Raw genomic sequence first — 16,071 nt, 5'->3', positions numbered from 1 at the left:
TGGAAAAGAGGATAGAAGGGTATAAATAGAGGATTACTGCACAGGTCCTGGACCTGTTGGGCTGCCGCGTGAGCGGACTGCTGGGCATGATGGACCTCAGGTCTGACCCAGCAGAGGCATTGCTTATGTTCTTATAAAGCCACAGGATTTTCCAATAAACAATTTATTTGGCCGCAAATCGATTTCCAAAAAGCCAAAATGAATGGACAATAGAACTATAAATGATCTAAAGTCCCTGCTTCAAGATGACAATGCCAACACCTATTAGACTTAGAGCTATCTAATTTTTGTAAACGAACAGGGGTCCAGAAAGCTTGGTGCAACAGAAAAAGCCAAGTTTGTCTCATAGATGCTGACACTGTACAACTCATCCTCCAAGACCAAATTCGTAGCCATTGAGATGCAGTAATTTGATGCTTAATCTCAATGCTCCAAATGTCCCTAAGACCGTTTTTTGGTTTTTTATTCATAAATCCAAATTTATACCACTGTGCAGCCTGGTGTCCCAGGACGTCCACCTGAAAGCACAAGAACTCTAAACTATATTGGTTATTAAGATTTTTCCATTCAGGGAACCCTGCCTGAATGGCCTGCTTCAGTTGCAATCATCTATAACTGTGATCTATTAGATTAGATTAGGAATCAAGATGGCGTCGGAGTGAGTCGAGCTATTAAGTGGCTCCTGCTCTGTTCGGCATTTTTTCAACTTTTCCTCATAGAAATTTACCTGCTATGCCCAAGCGCAGGGGTAAGCAGAGGAGTATGCTCATGCCTCCTCTTCCACTTCACTGACTCGGCAAGCGGCAATAACATCCTATGTAGTCCCAGTTGGAGAGGGCGCATCCGCTGACCGAGGAGAGCAGACCTCGGTCCTGGAAGGCGATGTTTCGCTTAGCCCTTTCAGGCCCGGAGTTCCTCCGTGTCCCGGGATGATGTCGGGGACACCCTCAGATGCACAGGAAGCGCCGGAATTGATGTCTCCGGCGGCGCTGCAGGTCTCACCCCTGACCCTGGATGGAAACCACAGCTTGCTGACTTCCTTAGTCAGCATTGGAAACCGGAGGACCTGAAAGTCAGCGGGAAGCGGGGAAGGTGGAGATGGAGTCCCCCGGAATAGCTACCCCTGCTCCCCTGATTAAACCAGCGGTGATCGACATGGAGGCATTATGGAGCGCTATGGAGACTTTACATAAGGTATGCTCCCAAATTGTATTTTCCACACAAAATACCAATAGTAAATTTAAAACTTTTGAAGAGAAACTCCAGCAACAGTCTCTTAGAATGGACAAATTGGAGAAATCTGTGGCAGATGGGAAGATTACTACTAATTTACAACTTAAGGAGAAAGTTTTACTTGCTAGGAAAATTGAAAATTTGGAAAATGTTAATAGGAACTTAAATTTGAGACTTTTAAACTTTCCTGTTTCCAACTTTCAATCTCCTAGGGATCTATTTCAGTCTTTTTTGAACACTGTTTTGAAATTTCCTGAAAATAACATGCCACCATTACAAAAGATATATTACTTAAATTTACCAAAGGAGGATAAAGATAAAGGGAATGCCATACCGGGAGAATTGGATCTCACTGGTATGCTGGAGACATCTCAAGAAGATATAATGACTAGAGCTACTTTATTGGTAACTTTTGTCTTTCTTCAAGATAAAGAAGCAATTCTTCGTCTATTCTATAGGACTGATAAGGTGGAATTTCATGGATTCAAAATTTCTATATTTCCTGATGTATCTAAGTGGACACAAGCCAGACGTAAGAAGTTTTTGGCTTGTCGTCAGTCTGTTTTGAGTTTAGGGGCAACTTTTCAACTACGTTTCCCCTGTAAATGCTGCATTACTATTATCAGAGTAATAGATATATTTTTTATGAACCCGATCAACTGCAGTTTTTTCTTGAAGGTAAAGTAACCACAAGAATTCCAGATACCTCCATGGAATCAGCCCAGCAGGCCATTAGTTAAATAACTCCAACTGCACTCTGTTATTTGTATTAATTTAGTTTATTTCTTGAAACCAACTACCCTTGGAAGTGATTGATTCCTTCTCCTCTCAGATTGTGGACTTTACTCATAGTTACTATGTGGCATTATTTTATAATTAATATTTGTTTTTCTTATTGGATTGTTATATTTCCTTCAAGTATTGATTGATATGTTAATTTGTAAAAGTATAAATAATAATAATTAAAAAAAAAAAAAAAAGAAGACCAAATTTGTGCTGCAGCTGTGAAAAATCAAGCAGTTTACCATTTGATATAACATCATCTAGAGTTCTAATACCTGCCATTATCCAATACTTCCAGATGACCTTGAATCCGCCTATTTGAATCTTAGAGTTAAGCCATATAGTTTGATTTGTTGATTTATGTATAGGAACAGGTGTTAAATTATTCACAAAACTCAAAGTTTTCCATGTATCAATTAACACTCTGTTTTCTTTATATATCCTAGGCATTTTGATACTAAGAACATGGTTTAATCGCAGAGGAAAAATGAGTTGCCATTCCAACTACAACCAGTCTGGAATATTATCAATGGGCTCTGGGAGGACCCAATACATACCTTGGCGCATAATATAGGCTTGATGATACCTATAAAAATTGGGAAAATTTACCCCTCCTTCCCTGATTGACTTTTGCAAAGACACTAAAGCAATTTTACCAAGCCAAACAAATTTTGTAAGAATACTAAGAACATAAGAACATAAGAAGTTGCCTCCGCTGAGGCAGACCATAGGTCCATCCTGCTCAGCGGCCCATCAAGCCCATTGCCTGAGCAATGGTCTATACCTATCTATACCCCCCAATCCCTTTTTCTTCTAGGAATCTATCCAAACCTTCTTTGAAACCATTTAATGTTTTCTTGTCTACAACAGCCTCTGGAAGCGCGTTCCATGTATCCACCACCCTCTGAGTGAAAAAGAACTTCCTAGCGTTTGTTCTAAACCTGTCCCCTTTCAATTTCTCCGAGTGCCCCCTTGTACTTGTGGCGCCCCTTAATTTGAAAAATCTGCCCCTGTCTATTTTTTCTATGCCCTTCAGGATCTTGAAGGTTTCTATCATGTCTCCTCTAAGTCTTCGCTTCTCCAGGGAGAAAAGTCCCAACTGCTTCAATCTGTCGGTATATGGGAGATTTTCCATTCCCTTTATCAGTTTGGTTGCTCTTCTTTGTACTCCCTCAAGTACCGCCATGTCTTTCTTGAGGTATGGCGACCAGTACTGGACACAGTACTCCAGATGCGGCCGTACCATTGCACGATACAGCGGCATGATGACTTCCTTCGTCCTGGTCGTAATACCCTTCTTAATGATACCCAGCATTCTGTTTGCTTTCCTAGAGGCTGTGGCGCATTGCGCCGATGCCTTCAGTGTTGCGTCTACCATCACTCCCAGGTCTCTCTCCAGGTTACTAACCCCTAGTGGTGTTCCCCCCATTTTGTATGTGAACATCGGGTTCTTTTTCCCCACGTGCATGACCTTGCATTTCCCCACGTTGAAGCTCATCTGCCACTTTTCGGCCCACTTTTCCAGCTGCGTTAGATCCTTTTGGAGATCCTCGCAGTCTTCCTTGGTTTGAGCCCTGCTGTATAGTTTGGTGTCATCTGCAAATTTAATGACTTCACACTTAGTTCCCGCCTCTAGATCATTTATGTAGATATTGAACAAGAGCGGTCCCAGCACCGACCCTTGCGGAACTCCGCTCGTGACCCCTTTCCAGTCTGAGTAGTGTCCCTTTACGCCAACCCTCTGCTTCCTGTTTGCCAGCCAGTTTTTGATCCATCGGTGGACCTCCCCTTGTACCCCGTGGTTCCATATCTTTTTAAGCAGTCTCTCGTGTGGCACCTTGTCGAAGGCTTTTTGGAAGTCAAGGTAAATGATGTCTATAGATTCCCCTTTATCCACCTGGCTGTTCACTCCCTCAAAGAAGTACAATAAGTTTGTGAGGCATGACCTACCCTTACAGAAGCCATGTTGACTCGGTTTTAGCTGCCCATTTTTTTCGATGTGTTCACAGATGCTGTCTTTAATCAGTGCCTCCATCATCTTTCCCGGGACTGAGGTCAGGCTCACCGGCCTGTAGTTTCCCGGGTCCCCCCTTGCGCCCTTCTTGAAGATGGGCGTGACATTTGCTATTTTCCAATCCTCCGGGATCTCTCCGGTTTTTAAGGATAGGTTGCATATCTGTCGAAGTGGCTCCGCTATTACGTCTTTTAGTTCCTTGAGTACCCTTGGGTGAATGCCATCCGGACCCGGCGATTTGTCGCTCTTTAGTCTGTCAATCTGCTTGAGTACATCCTCTTGGCTTACCTCTAAACAGACCAGCTTATCGTCTTGGTCTCCTATTACGACCCCTGAAAAAAACTGGTATCATACCCATTTGGTAACAAACCACAGGCAATATCATCATTTTAATCGTTTGGACTCTCCCCCACCAAGATAAATGTAAAGGATTCCATTGCTCACACACATTTTTCATTTACTTTAATTGTGTCTTCCATTGCATTTTTTATCCAAATTCCTAAGTATTTTATTCCATCTTCCTTCCATATAAAGGAAAATGAGTCAAACAAACCTTTTGTACAATGTACATTAAGTGGAAGAACTCTATATTTATTTCAATTAATCTTATACCCGGAAAACTTTCCAAATTTCTCTATTAATTCACGCAAGCATGGAATGGTTGTTTCAGGGTTTCTCAAATGAAGCAATATATCATCTGCATAAGCAGAGACCTTATATTCCTGTTCTGAATAGGGAATTCCCTGTATCTCTCCTTTGCCTGTTGAATAGCTAATAACAAGGGTTCTAATACAATATCAAAAAGCAAAGGAGACAAGGGACATCCTTGTCTAACCCCCCTCTGCAAGAAAACCTTTCCGAAAAATTATTATTAATGTATAATTATTATTAATGTATAATCTAGCTATACAAGGAATGAATCATTTGTATAAAACCTGTCCCTTTACCAAACCACTCCATAGCTTGATATATGAAGGTCCATTCCACCCGATCAAATGCCTTCTCTGCATCCAAGAAAACAGAAAAAGCTGGATCATTCATGGCTTTTGTTAAATATAACATTTGAAAAGCCAGTCTGGTGTTATTAGAAGAATGTCTTTGAGCAACGAACTCAGTTTGGTGCATACCAATAATATAAGGGAGAGCCTTGGCCAAGCGTAAAGCCAAAAATTTAGCCAAGTCTGCCATCTACATTAATTAAAGAAATAGGCCTGTAATTTAAGACCAATGTATGATCTTTATTTGGCTTTGGCAAAACCATGGTTAAAGTTTCTGCCATAGTGCCTGTAATACGACCCTTATTTAGTTGAGTCTGATATAAATTTAACAGATATGGCAAAAAGGTATTTTGAAATGATTTTAAAAATTCTACCATGAAACCATCACCACCTGGAGCGGATCCAACTCTAAGGGACTTCAACACTGTTTGCAATTCTTTTAATGATATAGGCTCTTCAAGACTTCCTTTTATATGTTCAGGAATTTTAGGTCCCTCTAACAATTTTAAAAATTCTAAACCATCTTTTTCTTTATCCAAATAAGGCTCAGAAGAATAAAGAGCTTTATAAAATTTTAAAAATTGTTTTAAAATAGGTTCAACTTGAGTGTAAGTATCACCTTTCTCAACTTTAATAGCACATATTTTTGACTTTCTTTTTTTTGCTTTAAGATAATTTGCCAAAATCTTCCCGCCTTATTTGAATTATCATAATACAAAGCTTGTTGAGAAAATGAATCATTCCTTACCAATTTGGAAGAAATCTCATTATATTTGCATTTAGCTTTTAAAAGATCTTGGAATACAGAATATTCCCATTTATCAATCAATTTTGATTCCAAAAATTTAATTTTTGCTCCAGATTGGAAAATTGTTGTTTGACCTGTTTCCTAATATGTGCCGAAAAAAAAAAAAATTTGGCTTCTCATGGTTGCCTTAAAAGCATCCCATAAAGTTTCAATAGAGATTCCTTTAGTGGCATTAATTTGGAAATATTCATTCATTTTTATATGAAAATTTTCACAAAAATTTGGATCAGCAAGCAGTGTATTATCAAATCTCCATACAGGTCTACCATTATTTTGATCTCCTGTTTTAAGTTCAACCCACACCCGTCCATGATCAGATAAAATAATAGGGTCTATGGAGGCTTGTGTTATTTGTTGTACTAATTGGTTTGAAACAAAAATGTAATGTGTTCTTGAAAATGATTTGTGAACATGGGAGCAAAAAGAAAATTCCCGTCCATCAAAATGAAGTATATCTTTCAAATCACAAGAATTTACAAAATTATCCAAACCCAATGATTTCATAATTTTACTAGGTTTTTTTATCCAACAAAGGATCCATAACAGCATTAAAATCCCTAGCCACCATTAAATTAGAGGCAGCCAGTGGTAGTATTAGTTGTTGAATTCACTGACTGTACTGCATCATCCTCGACATTTGTATTCTGTAATTCGCTGACTGTCCAGCTCTCTTCACTGTGAACCGCCTAGAAGTAGTAAGATTATGGCGGTATAGAAGAAATAAAGTTATTATTATTATTTAAAAATTTGTTTTGGTTCGAGTTTGGGGCATATACATTAAAGAGCGCCATTGCAGTATTTCCCATGCTCATTTCTACATGTACCCATCTTCCTAAAGGATCAGAAGCAACTAATTTAAATAAAGCAGTACATTTCCAATTCACTAAAATAGCTACTCCACGCTTTCTTCCCTACTGCAGGGGCAAAAAAACAATGCTTTACCCAACCTCCCTCTAGCTTTGTAGATTCTATATTAGATAAATGTGTCTCTTGGATATAACAAACATCTGCGTTCTGTTGTTTTAAAAATAATAATGGTTTTTTTCTTTTAATCAGATGGTTGAGGCCATTAACATTTAGGGAAAATATTTTAAAATCAATTTAGTTTATACATAATACTTATAGATATCTTCCCATAATTCAAATTGCAATGAATATATATTAAACAATCACTTTTCCCCAATCTAAGAACTGAAATAAAAAAAACCCTTATCCCCTATCCCCTTCCCTCATAACCCCATCCCAGCCTTTCCCAACCCCCCCAATTTAATATTGAAAACTTGGAAATGCACATTTGATATCAGGTGACGAACTCTTCACAGGCTAAATTTAAAAATTAATTATACATTATAATAAGCCATTAAATTATATAATTTGAATCATAAGTTATATATTATTAATCTAACTTTGATACATACCCATACATATCAATTCAAAATATTATTGATATTTATAAACACTTAAATAATAGAAACCCTAAAAGAATCCATATTATCTAATAATAGAAATATCTTTGTGCATCTTCATAAAGTAACATGTTTAAATAACAATTATTATTAAATTATATCCATTATATCATTGCGACACATTTTTGCACTCGGTATCTGAGTCTAAGCGGCACTCGTTTATTCCATTTATTGCTGTTTGTTCCAATACCTTATTTACCAAGGACCCCTGAGGAAGGCGTGTTGTCCGAAACATGGACCGTGTCGGGTCCCTTGGTTGGTAATAAGGATTTATATCACTAATGTTGTAATAAACAGTGCCTGCATCTTGTACATTATCTGCAGTTTTTGTTTTGTTTCTTGCTCATTATATCCATTTCCTACAGACATGTATAATTATTGTTTGCAAAATTAATATAATAATTAGGTGCAACTCTAATATCAATACATTAGACAAATTATAATAAAAAGACTCCACAATTCCCAAAATCCCTTCATTCGAATATTTCCTCTAATAAAATATTTTGATAAAATGAACTATATTTCAATTCTATCCCTTCTAAAAATTTTATACTATCCCTTTTAATTTCTCCTAAATCTACAATATTCTTCTATAGGATGACATTAAATAATGAGGTTATCATGTCTACCCTTATCTCCCTTCAAACATTATTTATATTCAATACTTATTACTTTTACTTAACCATTTAATCTTAAAGTAATATTTCTCTAACAAATCATTTAATGAATATGGACTAGTAATGAATTCTAACCATCCTAAAATTTCATATAACCCCACTTAAATTCCTTTACTCTACTATAATCTTTACCAATATCAAAACTATCATTAATTATATTTATCCTCCACAGAAAAATCACATTTCATACATGTAATATCTCAATATTGAATTATTTCAGCCTACATATTATCATATTTAATTTGAATTAACAAATAGTAAATAAAACTATATTCATCAATAATAAATTTCTTAAGAAATAGATAATATATCTTCTAACCCAATTGATGATCATGCTATATAAGAAACTAAGCGAAAATTTCTCCCATAAACACATTTCCCCTAAGCAAATTTAATTTCAAGCTCTCGGTAAAAGAATGTAAGAACATAGTTAAAGTTTTGAATATGATGTTTTAAATATGATGTGTCGCTGAGAGACCCGACTTACTGATAGTATCTATCCTATTCCTCCTTTTATCTTCTAAAGAAACAATCCATACTTAGATTCTGGAATTACATCTTTCTTCAGCTGATATAAATGCAGTCAAACCTTAGTAGGGTGACTCCAAATCACTATCGTTATGTTAGCATCGGGAACTCAGATCCCTATTTCAGAGGCATTTCTATTCCTGGCAACTTCAAAAGCTCTAAATTATTAACCCTGCAGAACGTATTTTATACACCCACCTTCTTGCAGCTCTTCCCCTTTCAAGACAGGGGAGGATGAGGTGCTATGCGGAGCTAGGGCTAGTGCAAGATAAAGACAGGGAGGAGGAGCCAGAGAACAGTGGCAGCACTCGTAAGCAGCCGCCTCAGTTCATGCTGCGAGGAGCGACTGAGGAGCCCACAATGTGTGATCTCATAGCAATGTTCACCTGTGGAGCAAGGAGCAACTGTGTCCGGGGCTCTGGTTCTGCTTCTTCATCTCTTCACCCCTTCAGCAGAGTTAGGTATTGGGGCAAGGTTGCTTATGTATGAGCTGCTACTGCCGCCGAACTGGCCAATAGTGTCACACACAGTTCAGAATGTTGCCTCCTTCTTCTAGATTAGTGGCGTGATACAAACCCAGACTTCAGTTCCAAGTCTGGAATACTCCTTAGTTATTCTATATGCCATGGCAACCATTTAATTTACATAAATCTTTAGCATTCTTTTATAATGTTCTAAACAGAGTTTCATCCATTAACACTTACATCCAGGATGGTTATAACAGTTAATTCAAAAAAGATTCCATCTCTCATTCCATTCAGCTCCTTATGTGAAAATTCCATCTTTGTTTACATAAAAACTTAAAAATTACTCAAATAATAAGTTATTAGAAGTGAATGACATTAGTTCCCTTTTTTTTTCATGAAGTCACCGGTTGCTCACATGCATCCAAGAAGACCCTTAACTTCAGGATCTTCAAAATTCATTGGCTTATTGGCATATGTAACCCTCATTATAGCAGGGTACAGCAAACCGTATCTTGCCCCTAGACTTCTCATTTGAGATTGCAATTCTAGTAGTTTTTTCCTTTTATCTGTGGTGACCTTAGCGAAATCCGGCACTATATGAATTTTTGAATCTTGACATTTCAAGTTTCTATTTTCGTTTGCAAGCTGTATAATTTCCATGACATGCTGATGCCTTAAAAGTTTAAAAATAATTGAACGTGGCCCCAGTAGTTTACCTGTTTTCCTTGAAGGAATCCTGTGAGCCCTCTTAATTTCCAATGGATATTTTGTCTTGAGAGGCAGGCTCTTCGGGAGAAAGTTTTCAAGGAAGGAGATTGTATCATTTTTTTCAACTCCCTCTAGGAGCCCAATTATTCTTAAATTGTTCCTTTTTCCTCTGTTAATACAGTCTTCAAGCTCCCTTGAGAGAGTTTCTACTTTCTCTCTATATGATTTGCATAACTGTACTTCAGATTCATTTGCAGCTGTTCTCTTTTCAATCTGATCTAATTTAACTTAATCTTCTCCATACATATTGTGAGGTGTAAAACTTCGTCCTTCAATTCCTGCAGCTTTTGAGCATTGTCCGAGACAATTTCTTTAATTAGTTTCAGCTCTGCAAAAATGTCTCCATTATCTTCTTTGGGCAATGGCACCTTCGAAGGAGTCACCGGTGTGGTACAGCGGTATATAAGAAATAAAATTATTATTATTATTATTATTCTGTCTTTGATCTTTTTGCACTCCCCGAACTTGTGCCAGCTATCTCGTTCTTCATCTGCTTACTCAATGCCATTTTTTTTTAAACTAATCTCCCAATTTTCACTAAAATACAAACTAATTCAAAAGCTTAAAACTTCTTTCAAAAGCCTGTTACTGTGGAGCTCAGTCTTCACCCGACCATCTGGCAGCGCCTCCAAGCCATGCCCCTGATATTTATTATGGTTAACATCTTGCAATGCTCTCCATTTTCACCTATCACCCTCACTCTCTCATTGCAGTAACAAACCTTTTCCCAGTTCTCTGAACTGGGAACACGTGCACCACTTGAACTCAGCCAACAGATGTCACTGTTGTGTGATGGCAAGGACTTCTTGACAGAATAGATACCTACTTCTGCAGTGTTTGGTCCTGGCCTATCCTAAAAATAGAAACTGATGCTAGGAATAAAGCCCATGTCACTTTCATGGGCATGCTGTTATCAGCCCACAATGTTGTTTACAGTCATACACTTTCAGGTGTTTGTAGATAAAACTTTTTCCTTAGTTGTGAACTGTCAGCTGTAATGTATATTTATAACATGTTACAGGCACTGTATGTAAATTATTGGATAATGTAAAGGCTAGCAGATTTGCTTACCTCTTGCTGCTGCTCTGAAGTCATTGTAACAGAAAGTGACGAAGTGACTTCTGGCTTGGGACATGGTATCTCCTGTTCACTTATGGAGCTTGTCTACAAAAAAACAAAAACCACCAGTAAATAAAATCTGATCTGAACCTGGTGTTATACAGAATGTGTATAATTGATATCAGAGATTGAAATTATAAAGAAAAAAGAAAAAAAATGGATTGTACAATACAGTTAGTGCTGTTGAGTCACTGAAGCACTACATCATATGTATGAGATCTATGAAACCCAGAATTATGTATGGAACAGGTGTGTATCTCTAGAAGGTGTAATCTTTTGTCCATTCTATAAAACTATCTTTAGTGTAAACATTCTTTGTTATCAATCTGTAGCAATACTCATGTAGTTTACCAAGTATTACACCACCACCTGCTTTTTTTATCATTTTCCCTTTAAGAATTACTGTAACAATTCTAGGTAAGTGATTACTCTATGAGCTACAACCTACTACACAACCTTCTAGACAAAATACAAGCCAAATTTAGTAATTAACTACTATATGTTACAAGCAGCAAGACATGATATGCTACAGCAATTAACACAAAGTTGGTTGATATTTTATTTGGACTGAGACTTTCCTGAAATGGTCTGGTTAAGAATAAGTGCTAAAGTTTGAGTGATGAATTACAGTAGTCACTAAGGGAATTAAAATACGAAAGCTGTTAGATATATAGATAAAATGCAGCTATTTGGTTATTTTTATGAAAGAGGTATTGGTTAAACAGACATTAAACTGAAAGATGAACAATTATACAAATGTAAGTGAATTCCTTGCTTAGTGAACTTCATTATTATTATTTTAGTAGAGAATAGGACATGGTTTGACTCTAAAGCATTTTTATGTAGTCTAGTTAGTTACCATACTCAGCAGCATAAGGAAAATGTTATAAAGACAGCAGAGAGTCCACTAGTTTTAGGATGATTATTTTATGGTAATTAGGAAATAGCTACTAATGACAACTTACTTCTTCCCAAAATGCTAGCAGAGAAGATGTAGACGAAGAAGAAACAGAATCCTTGGTTGTAACAGGAAGGACAAAAATGATTGATGATCACCCACAAGAAATTGTGTCTCACAGGGAGTGTTATGCACAGACTACAATTGCCTTTGGCAAACTCCCTCTTTATATTTACAAAATCAATGCTACAAAGATGTGGCAATACATGTTTTGTGGTATGTGTGTTTCAAAACAGTTGTACCAAAAATTCACCTTCTGCACTCTCCTAAAGATTTGCCATTTCCTTTTAAAGACCACACTTGTTATCTTCCCTCTGTTGTAATTATTATAGCATGCTGTGGCTGCCTTTAATTAAATTTTCATCTTATTGTACATTTAGGATTGTTTGTGTTACAGAATTATGGGGCTTATTAACAGAGGAGATAACGAAAACTGAGATACACTTTACAGCAGGACAGGTTCTTAAACCTGTCCGGGGGACCCGCCAGCCAGTTGGGTTTTCAAGATATCCCTAATGAATATGTTTGAGGCAGATTTGCATGCTTGTTACCTCTATTATATGCAAATCTGTCTCATGCATATTTATTATCCACAATATGCTGGGGCAATAATCCAATATTGCTAGCCTCTATGAGTTAAATACTTCAATACAAACAAGGAACACTGTAGCAGTGTTGATGATGGTGTTGAATATGGTGATGCTTATTTATTAGGGATATCTTGAAAATCCAGCTGACTGGGGGACCTGCAGGACATGTTTAAGAACCACTGCTTTATATAGCAGGCTATAAGTGAAATTTACCTCATTTGCTTGGAGTGTCTTTCACACTCCAACAACTCAAATGACAGATAACTGTTTGGGAATTCTTTGCTAATTCCAGTGAAGGAACCATATCAAAATGTTACCAGCAAGGATATACTTGATATTTAATGTGCATTATATTGACAGTATATACTTGAATATAAACCGAGATTTTGGGGCCAGAAAAACGGCCAAAAAATGGGTGTCTCAGTGCCCACCCGCTCCTCTCCTGGACCTGTTACAGGCCTATGCCGGGCCTGCCCTAATACCTAATGGTCCAGTGCTGGGCCGGGACAGGAAGGATCCTTCCTGCCTCCTGTTCCGGCCAACTCGGTAAGAACATTTACCTCCCTCTCACCTTTCAAATCCCTGGTGGTCTAGCAGTGAACCAGGGCAGGTTTTACAGTATTCGCATATGCTGACGATGTCCAACTCTTACATCCCATCGACCCCAATAATCAATCCGAAATCGTTGCTATCAATGACAAACTCAAACAGATTCATCTATGGTTGGACAACAATAGACTGTCCTTAAACATTAATAAAACCAACACGTTACTTTTCCCTTGGAAAGAAAATCATAAAATATCTGTTCCTATTAATATCCAAGGAGTGACGCTCAAACAAATTAACAAAATTCGGATCTTAGGTGTCATCCTCGACGAAAACTTAACTTATCATGACCACATTAGTTATGTGGTCAAAGCCTCTTTTTACAGACTTCGTCAAATCCGTTCTATTTCAAAAATTCTCTGTGCTAAATCTTTAAATATACTAATTCACTCATTGATCATTGCAAAAATCGACTATTGTAATGCTTTATTCAAAGGAATGGCCCAAAAAGAAATCAGAAAATTACAGATCATACAAAATACATCTATTAAATTAATTATGGGGGCCAAAAAGTTTGACCATGTAACACCTTTATTACAAAAAGCACATTGGCTCCCAGTGGGACATCGAATATTATATAAGCTATCTTTACTCACCTTTAAATCGTTATTATCCAAAACTCCATCATTCATTTATAAAGTTTTAATTCCATACACCTCTCAAAAAACTTTACGATCCAATCAACAACTTTTATTGGTCATTCCCTCTCTCAAAATCATAAATACCAGAAGACAGTATATTTTTTCTGTCACAGCCCCGCAAACATGGAATTCCCTTCCACTTTATTTAAGGGAGGAGAAAAACCTCGATAAATTCAAAACTCAACTTAAGAGTTTTCTTTTTAAAGACGCTTTCAATTCTTAATTGAAATGCCAATTACTCTTTACAACTCCCTTTTACTTCAGTCAGCTATAAATATTTTGTTTTCCCATCCATTCTATGTTTTTACCCTATCGTTCCCTCCTTTCCTATTATAAATTGTATTTCTTCCCCCTCTATCCCAATGGTTCCTGTCTATATTTGTCTAGTTTTTTAAAATGATTTTTAGATTTTTATTATATTATTGTTAATTTTATCATGTATTTTCTGTAAATGTAAATCGCTTAGTAGTTATGATAGGCGATTAATCAAATAATGAATAAAACTTGAAAAACTTGAGTGATCTTCCTTAGCTCCTGTCCCATGAAGAGCCACTAGCTGAATGGCTGCCCCAAATTCTCATAGGAACTTGTGGCAGCCATTCAGCCAGTGGGCTCTGCACAGGGCAGGAGCAAAGGAAGATGGCTCCTGCCTTGGTTCACCGCTGGACACCCAGGGATTCGAAAGGTAAACAGGGGAGGCGGGAGGGAGGTAAAAGATCTTAGAGTCGGTTGGGAAGGATCCCTCCCGTTCTGGCTCACCGTTAGACCACCAGGTTTTAAAGCAGGCTCAGTGGAGGCTTACAAGGCATCGGGAGGGATAGGGACAGCATACAGAGCCTGGCAGGGCAAGGAGGGAAAGGGGGCAGGATGCAAAGCCTTGCAGGGCAGGGGAGGGAGAGGGGGGCTGGGCAAAGAGCATAGAAGGGCAGGGCACTTGAATATTAACCCCTGGTTTATATTCACGTCAATCTTTTCTCTTCCATTTTGGGGGGGGGAATAAAGATTACTTCGGTTTATATTCGTGTCTGTATATGTTAATATATGGTGAGTTGTGTATAGCTAATTATTCAAATGTTTTAGTATGTTTTCCTGTATATTGTTATATGAATATTTTACTGCATTGTAGATTGTCTGATATCCAGTTTATACTGCTACACGCTGTCTTGGACAAGTTTCTTCAAAGATCGCACATGCAGATTAATAAATAAAAATGTGACTGTATATTCAAGTTGCTGTTTTCCTTCTTGCTCATGTCACTGATCCTTGCATTAAAACCAAGGTGTTTTGGTTTAGAACAGTGTTTCTCAACTCGGTCCTGGAGTACCCCCTTACCAGTCTGGTTTTCAGGATATCCACAATGAATATGCATTAAATAAATGTACATATAATGGAGGCAGTGCATGCAAATCAAGTTTATGCGTATTCATTGTGGATATCCTGAAAACCAGACTGTTTTGTTACTTTAATTCATCTTATTTACTGATCCTTCCTCATATACTGTATAAAGCAAAGGACATAGAACACAGTACTTAGGATGGATGTATTAGAGGTTTTTAAAAATTTAGTCCTTAACTATTAGATGTTATTTTCCTGCATATCTATCCCAAGTTCACCAGGGAAGCATGGTTCACTGTTATAAGAATTCCACATTCCCTTTCAATTTAATAAAAATGTCTTATAGCAGTGGTCTCAAACACGCGGCCCGGGGGCCACAGGTACTATTTTGAGGCCCTCGGTATGTTTATCATAATCACAAAAGTAAAATATAACAGTTTCTTGATCATATGTCTCTTTAGCTATAAATTTCAATATTATTATTAAGACTTAGTCAAAAGGAAAGATTTATAAACTAAAAAGAGTTTTACCTCATGCAAAATTGTCATTTCTTTAATAAGACATTAACTATTTTTTCTGCGGCCCTCCAAGTACCGAATCACATTATGCAAATCCAAAATGTGGCCCCGCAAAGGGTTTGAGTTTGAGACTACTGTCTTATAGGGAACATAGTTCCTGCACTTAAGAAACCACTCCTGTCTTCTCCAAGACTCTAAGGCAGAGCTGCTCATTTCTGGTCTTAGAGGTCTAAAGGCAGGCCAGGTTTTCAGGATATCCATAATGAATATGCATGAGAGATTTATATGGAGCGCCTCCTTAGCATGCAAATCTCTCATGCATTTTTTTAATGGATGTCCTGAAAACCTGGTCTGCCTGTGGATCTCAAAGACCAGAATTGAGTAGCCCTGTTCTAAGGAATTGTATAATGAGATAAGGTTCTTAACTGGCTAATATTTTCTAGTAGATAGGTGTGTCATTCTGGACAGTAGGGTATTCTCCCTATGCTCGCGAGCCATGCAGAAGGAATCCACTCCAGGTTTTCAACTCGTCCTCCTTCTCCAGAGGGTTCTGAGGTTCCCT

At 37.5% G+C, this 16,071-nt stretch overlaps 1 protein-coding gene across 3 annotated transcripts in view; it reads right to left on the bottom strand.

The window, feature by feature from the left end:
- The window catches only part of CDC42BPB (CDC42 binding protein kinase beta), a 344,482-nt gene that overhangs the window by 103,848 nt on the left and 224,563 nt on the right, over positions 1-16,071 (bottom strand). For all 3 annotated transcript variants that reach the window (XM_033950846.1, XM_033950844.1, XM_033950845.1), the window contains one exon: positions 10,814-10,906. In XM_033950846.1, coding sequence (XP_033806737.1) covers positions 10,814-10,906 — 93 coding nt within the window. The remainder of the gene's footprint in view (positions 1-10,813; positions 10,907-16,071) is intronic.

This window comes from Geotrypetes seraphini, chromosome 7, assembly GCF_902459505.1.
Source record: "Geotrypetes seraphini chromosome 7, aGeoSer1.1, whole genome shotgun sequence".
NCBI classification, from domain to species: Eukaryota; Metazoa; Chordata; class Amphibia; order Gymnophiona; family Dermophiidae; genus Geotrypetes; species Geotrypetes seraphini.
This window is presented reverse-complemented; position numbering and strand designations above follow the sequence as displayed.